The sequence below is a fragment of the Periplaneta americana genome, chromosome 4, assembly GCF_040183065.1.
Source record: "Periplaneta americana isolate PAMFEO1 chromosome 4, P.americana_PAMFEO1_priV1, whole genome shotgun sequence".
NCBI lineage: Eukaryota > Metazoa > Arthropoda > Insecta > Blattodea > Blattidae > Periplaneta > Periplaneta americana.
Window position 1 is genome coordinate 160250031 of NC_091120.1, and position 20877 is coordinate 160270907.

General features: G+C 35.0%; 1 protein-coding gene across 3 annotated transcripts in view; it reads right to left on the reverse strand.

Annotated features, from left to right (window-relative positions):
* Positions 1–20877, reverse strand: part of LOC138698374 (glutamate receptor ionotropic, kainate 2) — a 546735-nt gene that overhangs the window by 211993 nt on the left and 313865 nt on the right. For all 3 annotated transcript variants that reach the window (XM_069824247.1, XM_069824245.1, XM_069824246.1), the window contains one exon: positions 18012–18187. In XM_069824247.1, the coding sequence (XP_069680348.1) occupies positions 18012–18187 (176 nt within the window). The remainder of the gene's footprint in view (positions 1–18011; positions 18188–20877) is intronic.

Here is a 20877-nt window from a genome sequence, read left to right on the forward strand (position 1 = left end):
AAAGCGCCATTTCCAACGCAGCAAAAGCGCCACCATCGGTGTACCTTCATACTTTGGTAACGCTGATTAACGGTTTATTAATATATGCTCAGTTGTATCTCAGTGTATCAGTCTTGTGCTTACCGCGAACTTCACTGTGATTACCACTAATAAAGGCGTGCCTTGTATAATACGTGGTGCTTTTAAGTGTAGAAAAATACGAGTGATGAGCTGTGAAGAAATATCAAGGAGGTGTACTTTTAAAGCTTGTTCAAGTAGAATTGTAACCAACGATACAAGGATCTATATTTTAAGTGAATCTGAAAACCATTCACATGAAACATCTACCTCTTACATATTGGACAGCCATGTTTTAAGAAAATATAGTTGTAAGCGTAAAGCAGGGGAGCAGTTATATGAGAAATTCAGCAAAATAATACGACGGGAGTTATGTGCAGTAGAAAATACTTCATTGAACTCGATAGCCATTTTGAATGTTCGAATGGCTATGTATAAAAAAGGGAGAAAATCATTCCCTGTTGCTTCTAAAGACTTTATTACAATTGAAAACTAATAAAAATGAACAATTTGTTTATGTCGATATTGAAAGAGATATTGAAGGGTTCAGAGCCATAGTGGGCCAAGCGCCATTTATTAAAAACGGAGAAAGCAAGGGTTAAAGTTAAGTAAATACCATAGTTTAATGAGGATTGATGTACCATTTAGTTTTAATGTGTATACTTTATATTACTTGCTATATGTTTCCATTGAATTATGGTAATAACTTCATTCTAACCCTTGTTTTCTACGGTTTCAGTAAGTGGCGCTTGGCCCACTATTGTTCTAAACCCTTCAATTATTATGTTAAGAACTCAAATTAATTTACAATTTTTATGCACTGATGAAGCCAATATTTTAGCCGATGGAACTTTATATGTATGTCCCAAATTTCTTTCGCAATTGTACACAGTGCACGGAATAAGAAATGGTGTCTACTTTCAGTTAGTATTTTGCTTCCTACCCTGTAAGTCAGCGCAGTGCTATGAAGCGATGTGGACTCTAATACGTAGAACATGCAATACGTTCGGTTTGCACTTTCCACCTGTGACAGTAATACTTGACTTTGAAAAATTTGCACATGTAGACTTATTAGAGATGAAATATATTCTTGTGACGCGAAATCAGACGAAACCAATTCATGGACGATGACGAAGATGACGAGCGCCAGATGAAATATATTCTTGTAACGTGAAATCAGACGAAATCAAGTCATGGACATTTTGGTAAGAATTTCTGGTGTGGGCGCTTTTGTTACACAGTGATTTGTGCATATACTGTATAATACGTCTGCGATTTCTTCCAATGGCGTTGATGCCATCTTTCCCCCCAAAAATTGGCGCTTATGATCGCCAGCCAAGTCTGGACTTTTCAAGCGTTTTCTGGAAAACAGCTTCGTTGTCTCCTTATAATATCTGGAAGAACCGGTTCAGTTTTATTTATGTATAGAAATATTAACGAAGGGAAAAATCGTACAAAACATTAAGATTTGTATGAAATAAGACAACTTACCAAAAGGATTATAAGATATGAAATTTGTTTGCGTTAATTGCTTTCTACATATCTTGAATCCTAAAAATCCTTGTTCCCATACCGCTAACAGGCATGCTTTAGAGTACAAAAAATTTCATATTTTACCTATCACTAGCCTTTACATGAAACTATTACCACTCTCTAACATTTACTATGACAGATGTTCGGAAAAGTCCTCAGTACATTTACTATCAGATCTCATGCTTAACTGGGGGAGGTGTGGCTACATAAATTCTTGTAACAAAGACAGCAGAGCAGGTTCAGCGTGGGTAAGGTTGGGGGCATGGAAGGGTAATAAAATTGTGAACGAAGGAGAGCGCCTTTGTCCCCTGTGCGGAGAAAAGGACTCCTGGACACATATTTTATTACAGTGTGTCGAATTGGAAAATATCCGGGAAAAATATCTACCACCCTCGATGCTAAGTCAGAAAAGGAGTTCGCTTGCATGTCTTGACCTCATGGACAATAGAGAATGGGAACAAAAGACTGGATTGCTCCTCTTGAAGGCGAGACAGATTAGAACTCCACAAGTTTGTGATGCGAACTGACGAAGGAATACTCAATTATACACTTTTATGCCTGTTTAGATTAGGATATATTATATAATGTGTTTTGTTTGTGCCATTTTCATTTTAATCTGTGTGTTCTTTTGGAGAGTGGTTGGATATAATCATAGGTGAGGGGGTGAAACCTACAAAGTAGGACTTGTTTTAGGTACAAAGCACGTACGGTCAGAAGATCCGTGCATTGGATTTAAGAGAAAATTATGATAATATAACATCCGTATGTATAATATTACTCAATAAATCCATCTATCTACTATGACAGCCAGTGGCGGAATATCACCAGTGTTGAAAGAAATACTCAATTTAAATAAAATTGAAATGCATGAACAAAAAGTAGTAGTCTAATATTAAGAACAACTTCAGTCAGCTTTAAATCTGCAACATTCTGCAAAACATAAAGCGTATTGATACGAATATGATGACCTTATATTCATAGTATTTTCTATAAACACCCATTGTTTAACATACGGAAATATTACAAAGCGACGCGATATTTTAAAATGCAAACATTTTTTCATACGTTGCTCCTATATGAATAACTTTGGTGTTATGCAACGTCATAGACATGGAAATTTTTTGTGTAGATTGTAACTTTAGCGAAGTATTCAAAAGTTTTGATAAACAAAATGGCGTACACTGTCGAACAGAGGGAGTTTTATGTGAAACGTTTTTTATCAATCTGATAGTATTGTCATAGTGCGACGTGAGTTAAAAGTTCAGTTTCAGTAAAAGGAAGTTTCACGACAATTTTATTGAAAGATTGTCCGCCTTAAGCAAAATAATAATAATAATAATAATAATAATAATAATAATAATAATAATAATAATAGGCCTACAGGTATTCATAGAATCCCAATGATTGCGCGAAAAGTCTGCACTAGAAATTTTTTTAAGTTGGTTATTAAACGACGCTGTATCAACTACTTGGCTATTCAGTATCGATGAGATTGATGATAGGAGATGGTGAAAAATCACGTAGCACACCCCGGAATTTTTCTCTGTTCTGTAATTCTTGCACGGAAATATCATATGTACTTCGATACATCATAACAATATGATATGCGTAAGTAATCACTTAGAGATTCAAGACGGCTCTCATCCCGTCGGATGCCGGCCACTTAGTAATTCGTAATGAGTGCATCTCTGCACATAGTACGTTGGACATTGTGTCACTGCACTGTCACATATTCTGTGACACAGTACATGAGGGTAGGCTACCAGAGGGAAAATTGAGAGGTAGAACTTAAACTGAGGGGATTCGATCCGGCATCGGAACTGGAATCCGGTGTGGCTTAGTGGATAAAGCATCAGCACGTAGAGCTGAAAACCCGGTTTCGCATCCCGGTGCCGGAAAAATTTTTTCTCTGTTCTATCCATCCTTCATCATATGGTAACGCAGAATTCCTGCACGGAAATATATTATGTACTTCGGTACATCATAATAATCTGTATATATTGCATATACGATATCCGACGATATGATCACATATCACCGTCCTTCGCAAGTCTTTCGTACCTCCGACTTAAAGAACGTAGAACTTTACACTCTTTGTCTTTACTCTTTCGAATTCTGCACACTTCAACACCAAATTACCTTTCGTCTCGTTTCTCTTATCTATACTCTAATCACGACGTAAATAACAGAGCACTTATCTGTGGGCGCGTTAAGTATACCTCTTCATAGAACATCTCGTTATTCATCATCTTTTACAGTATCCATCTCGCGACAATGGAATTTCCTGTCACAAAGTATTAGGGGCTGCAAGACAATAAACACTATTAAAAATAGCTTAAAAGATAACCTTCTTAGCATTTCACTCCAATCATAGTGACTTAAACTATCACTGTCTACATTGTTACTCCTTCCTTTAGACATCATCCTGCTAGTTCTGTATTTTCAAAATTGTCTCATAATAATTTCTTTCTATTATCTAATATTATTTGAAATATATTAACATTCTATATATTTTAGCTTAATTCTGCTACATAGTTTGTATTTCAGTGTTTAATTAATAGTTCGTAGTATTTTGTTGTTTAATTCGTAAATAACTCTTGTATACATGTAGCTCTTATCTAAATCAAATTGTTGAATTCTTTGTAAGTTGATACATATGTATGTATACTTTTTGCTGGTTGAGTGGGAGAGAAGGCCTTACGGCCTTAACTCTGCCAGCTAAAATAAATCATTATTATTGATATTGTTATTATTATTATTATTATTATTATTATTATTATTATTATTATTATTATTATACCGAGTACGCTTCTTTCAAGGGGTAAATTTAGCGATAAGTGAATAAAATTCCTCTTATCACTATTCTGCTGTACAAAGAACCGTTTAATTGCAAAATAAAACTTTAAGGCCCAATTGTATAAAACTCCCTGACTAAAGATCAACTTTGATCGAAGATCGAAAAGTGAACCGAGTTCAGACACTTCTTCTATTGTATAAAACTTTTCTGCGATCAAATTACCTTGGTTCAAATGCAATCTAAGTTCACGTGAAAAGGATTTGGCAACATCGCATAAACACGTGAAATACGTGATGCGCGGACAGGTTTGTTCAGTGTTGCCAATCCAGCGACTTTAACTCTTTTTCAACAACAATTTCTTTTAACTTTTATATTGCTTAAATAGGGATTTAGTGACCTTTTTAGCACCCCATAGTGACAAAATTTAATCTTTCTTTGTTGATAATGAGAAATCTAGCGACTTTACAACTACTTTTTGGCGACTTTCCGTACACTCTGTTGGAGACACTAGTTTTTTGTGCAATGTAAATAATGGAGGACAATAAGAAGAAGGTTGACTGTTCTCCGAGTTATCATGTTATGGTGTTTGATACTGCTAAACATAATAAAGCTTTATAAAACGACAATTTTCGTTTAGTAATACAGTTAATTGAAAATTTATGAATGTACCTATCATATCCATTAATAATTAATGGTTGTTATAAACATAATATAATTATAGGTTATGTTATTTGATACTGTTGAACACGATAGAGCCTTATAACATATAAGAATGTTTGTGTATTAAGGCAAGAAATTGAAAGAAATATATATAAATGTACCTATCATATCTATTAATATTAATAATAATGGATATTTTATTTGCACAATCTGTCACTCGTATATTTCAAACAGAAAAGAAATAACTGAACTTGGATCATCTAACTTAATCGGAGAAATTTCTTCAGTCAAAGTTGACTTTAGTTTGAGACAAATTAATCTCAGATTACACATATATAAACACTAAATATAAACATTTACATAGAGATAAGATTAAATGGTTTATACAATCGGGCCTAAGTCTGAGATATTTAACTTACATTCATAGTACAGAAACGCGCAGTACAAACGCATGGAGTACTGTCTTTACATTAGTTTACAGTAGGCTTAACAAATTCATAGTAACTCATTTGTTCACCTATTTTTACTATTACTTGACAAATTTACATCAAAGAGCACAGTAATTGTGACATGATGCAGTAATGTACGAATGGCAAAACTGTGTGTGACAAGAGGTTGAATTCATTCCATCATACCTGCCTGCAGGAGGTAGTATTCGTGTAGAGCCACAACACATACAACCTCCTGGCGCGTGGAAAATCAGTGGCGGTTAATTATTATCATGGGAATCTTCACAATTCGTGGTTATCTAGATATAATTTAGCTTTATGGGAAGTGTCAACACAACGACAATGAAGCTGCTCGCCAATATGAAATACATTTTCCCATCAGAAGAGTTCCTAATCCCCGCGCAATAGTAAATACAGTTCAGCGCTTTGCTGAAACGGGAAAGGTAATGCCCGACATGAAGGAGAGGAGCGAATTGTTGAATGTGTGAAGAACATCCAGAAAGCAGTAGTTGCGCAGTAGAGAGAATAATAGTTGCCTCAGTATTAAATACCGTTTTCTTAGTCCAACAACATTGGAATGAGTATGAGTGTGCATGGGATATACTGTACATTACGTCACGTGTCCTTCAGTAGACACCCTACTCACAAACGCAAGTAACGCGCAATACAGAGTCACTCTGCAACATATTAATTCCTCTTAAACAGTACAGCATTCTTCAGTTTAGCAATGCTTATAAAATTAACTTTACAATTCATTTTTATATTTCAATATGCCTAGTGAATTATTAAATAAGTATATAATAAATTTTCAATCTTAAGACATATCAACTTGCAAATGTTTATTTGCTATTTAATAAGATATATGAACGTTTTCGCCGTTTGGGGCATCTTCAGATATAACAAAAACATATAATCTGAACCTATAATAATATTAAATTATGCAAATAACAAGAATAAAGAACAATGTATGTATGCAATGCATGAGATTCATGAGCAAAGCCCGGGACTCAGCAGGTAAACAATACGTACAGGTTAAGTATGAAAGGAGGTTTATTGAACCCTGACGCTCTTTACACAGTGAGCATATGATACGTACGGGTGTTCCAGTACAGACTACGACAAAAGTATTTCTCGCCCAAACTTTAGCGTAATAATAAAAAGATTACGTTACGTTCGACAAAGTGAACTGCAAAATAGTACAGAAATATAATATTAATTGCAAAAACAAATCTTACACATTCATATGTTAGAAATTAGTTATTCCTCATACTATTTTGTTTACAAACACGAACCATATGATTTGTTGCAATGAAGCACAACATAAATTCTTAAATTATCAAATGAAAAGCTTCTATTTTCTGACAAACAGTTTTTTAACTGAGAAAAGGTTCTTTCAACATCACATGATGTGGTGGTGGCAAACTTTAACCATGCACCACACACTATCACAGTGACTGTTAATACTGTTCAAAGCTTTGTGTATTCGATTTGTTGTTTTATTTCGAATTTCACAAAGTTTGGAAAATCCAACGTTTTTCTTGAGAATGTTTTTAAACTTGTGTTGCACCGACACTCTTTTTTCATCTTCATTTTGAGGGATTATCTACTACAAACAATCAAAGTAACATGACATTAAATATTCTTTACGTAGAGTTGTTTCAGACGGGGCAATTCTGCCCGTATACATCTCTATAAAATTCTTGAAGTGGGGGTTTTCCAACTTGTTAAAGGGAATGTTGGAGCTCACCATCATTTCACACAAATCCCGGAAAAAATCATTGTGTCTATCAGAATTTGAAACAGAAGGCTTCCTTCTCGTTACGTATGAATAACTTTAAATGAGCTTCATGTCTCTGAGTTTTGATATGCTATTCTATGTATTTGGGACTCTCGCCCTTTATTACAGTGTGGCACGCATTACATGTGATATTAATGTTATCTGTACAAAAGTACTTACTTTCGTGTACTTCCACAAGTTTCTTTAATTTATCCTCTTTTTTTCAGTGAAACTTCCGGCATAGTAATTGAGCACGTAGATTTTAGTCGCCTCTACTCTTGGAATGCTAGCTATCAACTATCAGACAACCGATCACTAGTATGAAGTCGAATGGGCAGTCTTTCGGGACTAGGCGAAGGAAGTTTCTTTACAAACACAACCAGCAATGTATACTTTGTGTATCATTAACCTGTTTTTAAACTGCTGAACTCCCTAGGCTTGTTCATGAGCTTTATGTAAAATGTGAAATAATACAGGATAATTGTTGATATAATCTTTAGATTTGAAATTGAATTGGACGGATATTTTATACATATAGCTCATGTTACAAATAAAATATACAATTATGATTAAAATTTGTCAATAATGTTAAAATTTATAATGATGATTGATAAAATAGATTTTAAGAATAGTCATTAATTGAGGATTGTCGTAGGGTATACGATAATTTGCGTAGATGATGTTCGTGTGTTATGTAGGCTATGTATTTCATCTGAAAATTGAGATGGAGAAATAATAATAATACATTTTAACATTATTGACAAATTTTAATCATAAATGTATATTTTATTTGTAACATGAGCTATATGTTTAAAATATCCGTCCAATTCAATTTCAAATCTAAAGATTATATCAACAATTATCCTGTATTATTTCACATTTTACATAAAGCTCATGAATCTCATGCATTGCATACATACATTGTTCTTTATTCTTGTTATTTGCATAATTTAATATTATTATAGGTTCAGATTATACGTTTTTGTTATATCTGAAGATGCCCCAAACGGCGAAAACGTTCATATATCTTATTAAATAGCAAATAAACATTTGCAAGTTGATATGTCTTGAGATTGAAAATTTATTATATAAGTTACTTATTTAATATTTATAAAATTAAATTTTACAGCAAAGGTTACTGTAATATGGTTTAAGGCCCGCAACACACTATACCGAGAACTATGAACTATGTAATATGTGTGGAGACAGCTAGCAATGCTTAAGTCTTCACGCTACAGTACAGGGCTACTACAAAAGAACCATTCGTATTCAAACTGCTATATTTTCCAAAGTATTACTCGTACAACAATGAGTGATACATCAAAAGAACCGTACACGCAACACATTTATTCACACTCTACAAATGTTCTATGTGTGCCCCTCGGGTGACACGACATACGTCCAGGCGGTAGTCCAGTTCGTTCCACACTTTGTGTAGTGTTGTCCTGTCAATGGCCATTACTGCATTATTGATGCGCTCCCTCAGCTGTACCAGTGTTTGTGGGAGTGGAGGTACGTAGATGCGGTCCTTAATGTACTCCCAAAGGTAGAAGTCACATGGCGTTAGGTCTGGTGACCTGGGAGGCCAAAGGAACAGAGCTTGGTCATCTGCACCAACACGCCCAATCCAGCGATTCGGCAGTTCATGGTTCAGGTATTCACGAACATCAAGCATCCAATGAGGGGGTGCTCCTTCTTGTTGGAAAAAAAAAATTGTCTCGCATATTGCAACACACAAAAACACTTTTCTTGTTTTGTCACCATTTTGTGCAGGCACTACACTCGTGCTGCCAACTGGTATACATAATGCAAACCAGGTGCGTTTCCGGTTCTTTTGCTGTATCACTCATTGTCGTACGAGTAATACTTTGGAGAATATAGCAGTTTGAAAACGAATTATTCTTTTGTAGTAGCCCTGTATATTGCTACATAGTGGAGCCATCTCTGTATAGGTAATTAAAACACGAACTTTATTACTCCGCGCCGTAAGGAAGATAGTTTGACCAAAGACCTTATAATATAATATTATACAATGTCTTTGGGTTTGATATGCGCTGTTAGAAATAAGGTTACATAAATTTGAGCAGAAGTCAGGATAGGAGGGAAGAAATGTCTGAAAGAAGTGAAATAAGGAGAGGAGTACGACAAGGATGCCCTTTATCATCTATCCTGTTCAACATCTACTTGGAGAATTTGGTGAAGAACTGTTTTCAGAAGGTGGGAGGGGTAAAAATAGGAGGAAGAAGAACAAAGTGCATGAGATTTGCTGATGATATGGCGATATTAGCAGAAGAGGAGATAATACTAAGGGATATGGTACTGGAGCTAAATGACAGCTGTGAGCAGTATGGAATGAAGATAAATGTCAACAAGACGAAGACCATGGCCATAGGAAGAAAACCAAAGGAAGCTAAACTTGCGAATTGTAAATGAGGCACTAGAGCAAGTGGACAGCTTCAAATACTTGGGGTATATTATAAGCAGAAACATGAGCTCCTGCCAAAAAGTCAAGAGGAGAATAGCACTGGCAAAGGAAGCTTTTAATAGAAAAATGAGCATCTTCTGCGGACGTCTGGAGAAAGAACTAAGAAAGAGACTAGTGGAGTGCTTTGTGTAGAGTGTAGCATTGTATGGGGGCAGAAACATGGAAATTACGACGAAGTGAAGAGAAACGACTAGAAGCATTTGAAATGTGGATATCGAGAAGGATGGAGTGTGTGAAATGGACAGATAGAATAAGAAACGAAGCTTTGTTGAGTTGTTGCTTCTTGGCGAATTCTGCCTCAATAAATCGTAGGTACTGTAAGTCGTAAGTCTACCTAAAAATTAAGTTTGTTCTTCAAGAAGACCAGACCAGAATATGTACTCTCAAACAAGAATGCTGAAGCAAATGGCATTGAATGTTGTATAGCAATTTAGGAAACAAGGTATGGCACACATAACCAATATTACAACAATGTCATTGTAGGAAATACTATTTTTAAGCTCGAATCAGAAGGTTATTGTAACAGCTCTTCTTTTTTGACCAGAAAACTATTATTTGTCACCAAAACGGGATTTTTCAGAAATTGCTTTTTCTGGTGTAGAAAGCGTAACATTATCTTAATTTTTGAAGTTAATAAATGAAGTTTTTTTTATATTTCCAAAGTTATCGGACGAGAGTTCATCATCATATGTTGCTAGAAAGCCACTGAGAGTCGGAAATGAATCGAACTTTAGATTGATAATTCAGCGAGAGTTAAAATCGGACAGATACGCAAGACTTGAAAGCCAAAAGAAGTCCTTCGGGGGAACACATCCTTTTTAAACTGTGTGTCTCAAAAGTCTAAGATAAAAATATTCCAATAAGTTTATAAAAATCAGAGAACGTGATAAAGTTAAGTTTAGTTGAAATACCATTTGAAAACACACCTGTCCAGTAACTGTTAGCGCGTCTGGCCGCGAAACCAGGTGGCCCGGGTTCGATTCCCGATCGGGACAAGTTACCTGGTTGAGTTTTTTTTCGGGGTTTTCCCTCAACCCAAATGCTGGGTAACTTTCGGTGCTGGACCTCCGACTCATTTCATCGGCATTATCAACTTCATCTCATTCAGATGCTAAATGACCTAAGTTGTTGATAAAGCGTCGTAAAAAAAACCTACTAAAAACACACCTTGATTCAGCGAACCCCTTTCTAATTAATCACGGGTCACCTGGGGTTCACGGACCACAGGTTAGGAACCGCCAGCCTACAGTATTAATTATTTCTTCTGAGGTACACATCTAATTTGTTTGATTTGAAAATTTACTTTTAGAGCTTGGTAAACAGTTATTATCTCAAAATTTCTGATGTTCTCTGAGACTCAATTGACAGCAAAATAAATAGGCACTATTAGTTAAGACAGCCACCTTTCAGGCCAACTCGCCGTGCCCGCCCGAGTGAAGTGATGGAGACACAAAGCAACTTGCACGACTTCCTTCCTCGGCGAGTCACTTCATTGATTTCACTTAACTGACTTTCCTTTCTTATTTTAGACGGGTAGGCTGGGAAGGGAAGCATTTCTACTCAGGCGTGAGACATGACGAGTCAATGGGGTGGACCGAGGGTAAGACATCATCGCCGTTGTGAAAAGTACTGGCAGATAAAGGAACGACGATAAAAAATGTCACCAGTCCATCCTACCGCCCAAAACGTGGCAGTGCTGACATCTACAGTTATTTGCGTTCGCCTGTCTGCAGGAAAGCATAGAAGTAGTGCGAATTTAAAATGTTTTATGACTCAGTCGCAGTTAATGTCAAATATGTGTACAGCAGTTGTTATGGTATGAAAATATCACAACATACAGAATGAAAAGTGTTCAATGAGAGTAATTTCACAGAGTAAATCCTTAATGTGAAAAGAACAGAATTTGTCCACACGTGTGGAGTAACGGTTAGCGCGTCTGGCCGTGAAACCAGCGTATAGGTAATTAAGTATGGACACTTCGCGTCGGTACCTTTGATGTAGCCGGACTGATTTCAATGACCTTCAAGCCAGCTAGAGCGTGAGATTCTGCTTTCTCCCTAGAGTTGGCGCTGACATCACACCAGCTAGCAGTCGACACAGCGGAAATATAACACATATAATTAATACATCTAGGCACATTATGTACTCAAATAAAATAAATTGGATCCATAAAATAATAAATCCGTCATTAACTGTAATGTCTAGACTCTAGAAATCCTTTATAATGAGAGTTGAGACGTTGACCCCAACAACAATTAAAATATGTAATGATTTGATTGCACTGAAAATGGAAAAACAAAACTCTTACGAGAAGTAAAACCATATACCTATATTATATTATATACAAATATTAAACGAATTTGATACATAATTTTATAATGTATTATATTATTTTATAATATAATTTATTATATCTGATATATAAAAAATTATTATTACAATTAGTTTGTCACTGAGAAATAAGGAAAAGCTATTAACTTGAATTTATTTTAAGCAAAGCGTTACTGGATTATGCAATAAGGTAGGCAATGTTTGGATCCTGTGTCTCAACTCTATAGTCAGTTATTATCTTAGCGTATGCTCAATTACACTAGCCTCTAGCGCTTGAAAGTGGAACTAAACGCCGGCGCACAGAGAAACAAAACACAGGAAAATTCGCTGTGTCCATTCTTTATAATCCCTATTCGCTGGTGAAACCAGGTGGCCCGGGTTCGAATTCCGGTCGGGACAAGTTACCTGGTTGAGTTCCGGGGTTTTCCCTCAACCCAATATGAGGAAATATTGGGTAACTATCGCTGCTGGACCCCGGACTCCTTTCACCGGCATTATCACCTTCATCTTATTCAGACGCTAAATAACCAAAGATTTTGATACAGCGTCTTAAAATAACCTATTAAAAAAAAAAGAATAGAATTTTCCTTTGACATTTTGAGTTAACTTACTTCTTTATATAAGGTTATTCAAAAGTATGTTCCCATTTTGAAATAGTAATAAGTTCGTCAAATTTTTAGATTCCAGAAAAATAAAAACACCTATTTATTCGTAAAGAAATGAGATTTTATTAAAATATTAATCAATTAAATATGAGCATCACCGTGTTGTGTAATAAGAAATACCGTCATTTCCCATAACTATGGCCCTGGAATACAACTATGGTCCACGATACAACCATTCAAATTTTGTACTCCATAACGTAGTACCTCGTTTATCTATATTTTTGCTGTTCTATAGTTTGAAGTAAAAGTCACTGCAGCTATCTACGAACGGTCTATGTTACTTCTACGATGTAATAGCCTATTGTTTATTGTAGTGTGTTTTTTGTTTTATTCTGAAATTCAATTAGTTCTCAAAACTGACGAAAGATGAATTTTGAAAAATAGGAAAATTATGTAGGAAAATTAACGCTTCACTAAAAGTTACTATTTCTCTGAAAATCCTTGGATGCCAAGCTTCAAAATGACGGGTCATTCATTAAATCCGTTCAGCCGTTTTCCCGTAATTACCATTATCGTTTCAAATGACATATATAGATAGTTATGCTACATTTAATAATAATAATAATAATAATAATAATAATAATAATAATAATAATAATAATAATTCTTCATTTATACTGGCAGAGTTAAGGCCACAGGGCCTTCTCTTACACTCTACCAGGTCACAAAGTATACAAGCAATTAAAATTTAACAAAAAAAATAAAGAACAGAATATTAACATATTACAAAAAAATAATAACATAATAAAATCGACACTGAACAACATGAAAATAATATCATAATAGAAAAAAGAAAGTAAAATACATTGTAATATAGTAAAAGCAACTGATTTAGTACAAATGGTTAATATGGAAAACATAAGGAAGAATATAATGGAATGTAATAAAATAATAATAAAAAAGAAAAGAAATATGAATATTAAATAAAATTCACAATAAAAAGGCTATGATAATAAATTCATTGGCTGATAAAGAGAACAAAAAAGGGGAAAGGAAGGAAAGAAATACCTATATAGCCTATATTTTTACAAAACTATCGCAGAGAAAAGGGCTTAGGGTAGGGGGCCCAATTTTCGGACAGTCCCTGTTTCCGGACACTCGTAACTTTTTTACATTTTATGTTTAAACTATGCTCGCTGAGTAGTTTCCGAATAAGCCAACAGATAGCAGCAGCAGTAAGGAGTTGAAGCCACTTATTAGACGAAAGACAGTGTGTGAAACTTGAGCTCCAGACAGCAACAATCTATTAGAGGTAATGTGAGATCTGTTAATTTTTCCTCTGTTATAAAATACATACTTATTTGAGACCTTGTTAATAGGATAGTAAACAACCTAAAATCCTGATTACATTTGCTCAATAAAGTACATTTCTTTGCCAGTGTTACTAGTGCGGAGGAATGTCTCCATGTTGTCGCCAAGACATTCTCGCGAAATTCAAACAGTAATACGAATTTTTCATATTTCCGGACACGTAAATGTTCCCGATTCCGGACACATATTTTGTGTAATGAAGCTTGTCATTGTTTAAATGAATTAAATAACCTTAAACAATCGTTCATACGAATTGTAATTGCGTTTATAAAAGCATCAATTTTATTTTATCAACAAAAAAATAACCAGAATTAACTTTAATTATTCCAATGAATCATGTTCTCAAGTAAATTGAAACGTAGGCTTGGTATTATATTTGAAGCTGTAAACTTACCGATAATAATATTTTCCCGAGTTTTTAAATATATTAATTTCTTAATAAATTATCCTGTACTGTAGCAACAATCAAACTTTAATTTAGCTAAACTCGTTTTAGGTATATGAGGGTCATTGTTGTTACACATGCCAAGGAAACAGATGAGCAAGTCTTTCAAATCATTTTCATGGGATGAGGACGATTTAAATCACGCAATAGCAGATTACAGGAATGTAATGTCCGTCAGAGCTACGGCACAAAAACATGGCGTTCCAAAATCTACTCTATATGAACATATCACGGGGGCTGCCAAATCTTGTAAAAGGGGACCGAAAAAACAATGTTTTCAGAATACGAGGAAGACGAGCTGACCTTCCTTCTCATAAATGCATCTAGAAAAGGATTCCCTGTAACTACATCCGATGCAAGGAAGGCAGAATTTGACTATCCAGGGATGTGTGGGAGCCCGGGGAAGTCTCCTTATTCTAGAATAAACCTACACGAATTAGACATCCCCTATTTAAAACTGCTAACAATGGTGTCAATGCAAAAGTACCAGACACTGTAAAAGTATCCATGTGCTGGACTTCTGCGAGAAGAATATTATTCTTCTCTGTTTACCGGCACATTGTACTCGCAAACTGCAGCCGCTTGACAGGAGTTTTTCAAGCCATTAAAGGCAAATTATTTTCTGAAGGCACGAAATGGTTAATAAATAATCTTAGTCGCAATTTCAACAAAATACAACTTCCAAAAGTGTTTTCAGGTGCATGGTCCAAGAAAGCTACGGTTTGTGTTGCAGTTAATGGGTTCCGGTCATGTGGGATTTTTCCTTGGAATCCACTTGTCATTCCCGATCATGTTTTTGCACCATCAGAAGTTCTTGGTGCTAAACGCAAAATGTCCCCGCCAACACACTCTTCTCAGATAACAGGAACATGTACAGGTAGTCAACCAATTACCAGTCTGTCACCATCTACATCATTTCAAAGTAGTGAAACTCCCCAACAGCACAAACACATCCACAGTTCTACACCAAAAAAGAGAACCTTTTCGACAGTGATTCCCATCCCTCAGCTGGATACACCTCCCAAGAAACAAAGACTAACTCAGAATGCTGCTGTGTTGACCACAGCACAGTACAGAAATAATTTAGTAGCAAGAAAAATGGGAACAAACCCAACTCGAGACAGTACAAGGCACTTCAGCAGGCACCAGAAAAGACCTTGTGTACGAAATATACGCCAACAATGCTCAGAAAAAGACTGTGTGTAGTTTCTGTGGTGTTGGCTACTACAGCGAAGCATCTGGAAGATTGGGAGAATGGATTCAATGCGGAGTATGTTCGGCACGGTTTCGTGAAGTTTGTGTTGGATCTGCTGGTAAAAAACAGTTCACATGCGGGAACTTTTTGGCAAAAAAGTACCAAATTTGATATAAATATCTTTGCAATATCTGTTGTTAATTTCTTGTTAATTCTATCTATAAGAATAAACAATTAAAATATTAGAAACTCAATGTCCGGAAATAGGAGCCACGGTCAAGAATGTATGTCCGGAAACAGGAACGATGGTTCCTATTTCCGGACAAAAGTACTGGAGTTTTCAAATATTTATCTTTGGTGTAATTTATAAAATGCAGTCATTTTAGCGTATGAGTAATGATACTTAAACTATAAGGTACGTAATCATCATTTTAGTCGCTACCAAAAGCTTACCTAGTATGAGAAATATCAAGAAATATTTGAAACGTCCGGAATTAGGGCCCCCTACCCTATAACTGAAAGGAATCTGAATTGAAAAATTGCAATTTTAATTTATTTTTGAAACTAGACAATGTCCGACAGTCTGGTTCTGTCAAGCAAATGTTGTCTGATCTTTTGGTTTTATATTTATGTGAATATAAATTAAATATTATATTTCAGTTTTTATGTACGAAATTCAATAAGACATTGCTATAAATTTGACGGAAGTCAGATACTTTAAATTCTGAGTACAACAGTTCTGAAGGATAATCAAGAGGTTCATTAAGACATATTTTTATTATTTTTTTCTGTAGCACAGTTATTGGCATGAGGGATGTACTATGCGTTTGAATAGCAAAGCAAAATTTATAACATCCTGCATAAGACCACTCATGATGTATGCAAGGTAGAAAATAGACGAGACATCTCCGACACAATATATATATATATATATATATATATATATATATAATTTGAAATGGTAATGGAAATTATGGGAAAACGGCTGAACGGATTTTAATAAATGACCCCTCATTTTCAAGCTTGAAACCCAAGGTTTTTCAGAAAAATAGTAGTTTTCAGTGAAATGTTAATTTTCCTACATAATTTTCCTATTTTCCAAAATCCATCTTTCGTCAGTTTGAGAACTAATTGCATTTCAGAAAAAAACAAAACACACTACAATAATCAATACGCTATTACACGAAGGCCATGACCTGCAGGATTGCCGACATATTTAGAGCTCAAATTCAATGGGTTATTAAAAACTTTAAGACTTACTAAAAATAATTCACAGGTCTGATTCTGCGGTTTGTAATTTTCTGAGTACAGCTGTGTATTAGACATTAAAATCTACAAAACTTGAGGTGGTTTGATGACATTATTACCATTAGATATGAAATAATATTATTGTTAATGCCATGATGTGACTATTTTTCATTAATTATACATATTAATGCTATATTGATGATATGAAAGTGAAACGTTTTAGGGTTATATAGGCCTAAGTAGATGTAGAGAATATCTTAAATTAGATCTTCATTTCTAGAATTTACTGAGTGTCGGCTGTATAGTATATACATCTACAAAACTTACGTAAGATAATAATATTGTTATTAAAATTAAAATATTTTTATAGTTATTAATCAAGTGGGGTTGGGTCTTTTTCATATAGGCCTACTTAATGGCGGTGTGGTGTAAATATTTATATGCGTCATTCTCTTCAGTATTGGGTCGAGCGAGCGCAAAAATTTCAGTTCCTAAGGAAAGACCAAAAGGTATTACTTACTGATAAAATAAGAGGCCTACAAAATTTTGTAGTCTCCCGATCATTTCAGAAAGATCTCTTAGCAGGATAAAATAACTTTACCTTCTACATTTCAAGCTCTACATGCAGCAGCTATACCAAAATGCTATGTCTATTGTTCGAAAGCATAGTAAACCTGTCATTTTTTTTAACTTTCGCCTACAATCCACAATGACCTAAAATGGCTATTGCTTTACACCCACATGAAAAACCCACTGATAGTCCTATCATTGTTACTTGCGTTTTTGCGTTGAAACTCAAAAAGTGAAGGTGGATAGGTTCAAGAAAAAGTATTTGGCATAAAGAAAACATTCAGAGAGTATGTTTCATTATTATGGAAGCAAATAACTTTCAAAATGTCTGGTATTCTTCGTTGAAAATAAATATGCAAAATTTTTATTTGAACATCTAATGAACTTAGTTTGCAGCATTTGCTGTACAAGCCACTAGTATATATATTAAGAAGAGCAAAAATGAAAAACGGGTAAATCATTAAAAGATAGCTCATGTAGGTACTCACCGCTCGGAAGAACTGGTACATATGTCGTGGGTTCGTGTCCACGATGAGCTTGTAGATCTCCTTCTGTCGGATCTCTCTGAGGACTTGGCGGTAGGTTCCTGGAGTGGCCTGTCTGATGTACATCTCAGTACGCATTGCGGGCGGCACTTTTACTAGGTCCTGCAGTTTGAACAAGCCTGCAATGTCCCCAGACAAGTGAGTCAGTTGCTGCTATAGCAACAGTAAAATGCTTGCAATATTAGCAAACTAGAGACATTAGCGATCACTTTTAATTTATGAAAGTTTAGTAATTAATGTATTTATATAGGTCTATTTATTTATTTTAAATGCAGTAGCAATATTATTTAAGGTGATAGAGTTAAACGCCGATATATATATCTAAAATTAATATTGAATCTCAAATGATGTGAAATTCAAAACGATTAGTGCTTCAGAATATACTACAGACTGTGGTATTAAATTAAAAAGTTTTTATTTTTTTATTTTGGACAGAATTATAAAACCTTACTACAGAAAGAATGATAAATATTTCATTATTGTGGGCCTGGATAGCGCAGTTGGTATAGCGCTGGTCTTCTGTGCTGGAGGTTGCGGGTTCGATCCCAGCCCAAGTCGATGGCATTTAAGTGTACTTAAATGGGATAGGCTCATGTCAGTAGATTTACTGGCATGTAAACGAACTACGGGACAAAATTCCGGCACACCGGTGACGCTGATATGACCTCGGCAGTTGCAACCGTCGTTAAATAAACCATTTTTATTTATTTACTTCGTTATTAATCTGAAATTTATAGTCATAATTCTATATGCCTGACATAAGTATAATAAAAGAATATTGGAAGGATTGTGTATAGATTTCGTTGTTTCTTCAAAAGATACTATTATGTGTGTCGTCTTATCCTGTCTTTTGACTAACCAATATTTTAAGTAGGAATTCGATGGTGTTTGGGTAAAGGGGGAGAACGCATAAAAACGAGTTTCGAGTTAAATGAAAATTAAACATCGGAGCCTTATTGCAAATAATTTTCTACATTAATTTTTAGTAGATTATTTTATGACACTTTATCAACATCTTAGATTATTTAGCGTCTGAATAAGATGAAGGTGATAATGACGGTGAAATGAGTCCGGGATCCAGCATTTGCTCATATTGGGTTGAGGGAAAACCCTGGAAAAAACCTCAACCAGGTAACTTGCCTCTACCGGGAGTCGAACCCGGGGTATCTGGTTTCGCGGCCAGACGCGCTAACCGTTACTCCACACACTGTGGACTTCTGCACAGATAAAACACATTAAAAGCTACAATTCTTTTGTTTTTTTTGCACATCCACTTGTAGAATTTAACTTGTGTATTCCCCTGGAGAATAAAACTCCATACAAAAAATTACTTAACCCCCTTTACCCGAACACCATCGGATTACTGCATATCTCTTTGATGAAAGGGTATAAGTTAGGTTGCAAAGAAGTTATAATATTGAGTCTGTTTTCAATAAAACATAAGAATTTCAGTTCAATGTGAAAATGACAAAATAAATACATAAGTGAATAAAAATAAATAAATAAATAAATAAAATATATTCGGTTCAAAGATACATCTACATATAAAATATAATAACACAAATTCACAGTTAGTACATAAAACAAAAATATATGACTGCACTAATATTAGATATTTCGAGATCGCTCTCTTTCAGGATAGTACTAGAATTTTTGTGTATTTACAATTACGTAAATATTTAAAATAATAATGTAAGTATTATGGCTGGATGGCGAGCTTATATGAGAACCTCCGGGTTCTCTAAAAACCATTTGTAAGTAAGTATATAATTTTTAAAATTACTTGAACAAATTATCAAGTCTGTAAGCAAATAAATTAGAGACAAGTTTATAGGCTGCTATGGGAACAGTGCAAATATTTATTTGAACTATAGAGGCCAATAAAATGAATAAAATATATTTAATTTAATTTGACATATTCGGAGTACTTTTATCAATTACAAAAATTCGATCATTTTCTTAGCTTAATTATGTTATTTTGCAGGTAAAACAACTCACAGTTTTGACGTGTTTATTGGAGGTACAAAAATGGGAAAAATGCCACATTTTATGTGAAATAGTAATGTCGAGCAGTAATGGGATGACAGCGTATCCATATCGGATTATGTAACAGGAGACAGTGACGTCATGTACTGAACAAACAGAGCATAAGACGAGTCCATATCGTATAAGGGGAGTACCGTCAAAACAAATGAAAACATGACGAGTACGATGAGCGAAGTCTCAAGTCAGCTAATAACGAAAGTATAAACTAACCAACACAGTCCATGCACACCGATCAACTACCAAATTCGGCTATAAATGCCCATGCACATGGATCGACCGAGCTAGCAGTTCATATAATATACTGTACAGTGAGGTTAGTTGAGGACGCTCTGGTTTTGCAGGATGGCATTATCACCGGGAATAATGCGTCCGTAATTTCGGATTCTCGGCGCGCAAGCAACGAGTGACACTGCAGTTTCGCTTTAGTTGGGTTGTGTTGTGAGTTGGCGGTGAAAGTTGTAATCTTAAAGATTTAAATTAAGTTTAAAATGCTCCGTGTAGGCTATTGTTGTAATGACTTACTCATTACGTGAACGTACTTATCTATACAATACATATGTACATACGGAAACGAAAATCTTGTGCGTCTCCAGAGAGACCTGTTCTAGCTGCCAGTACAATAAAAAGACTTTATATAAAGTTCATACGAACAGGTTCGGTAAACGATGAAAAACCGAAAAGAGAACGCCATGTTCTGTCGGAAGAGAAATGAGACGAGATTGGTGAAAGAGTGAAGAACTTGCGAGAGTGACTGAAAATTTCA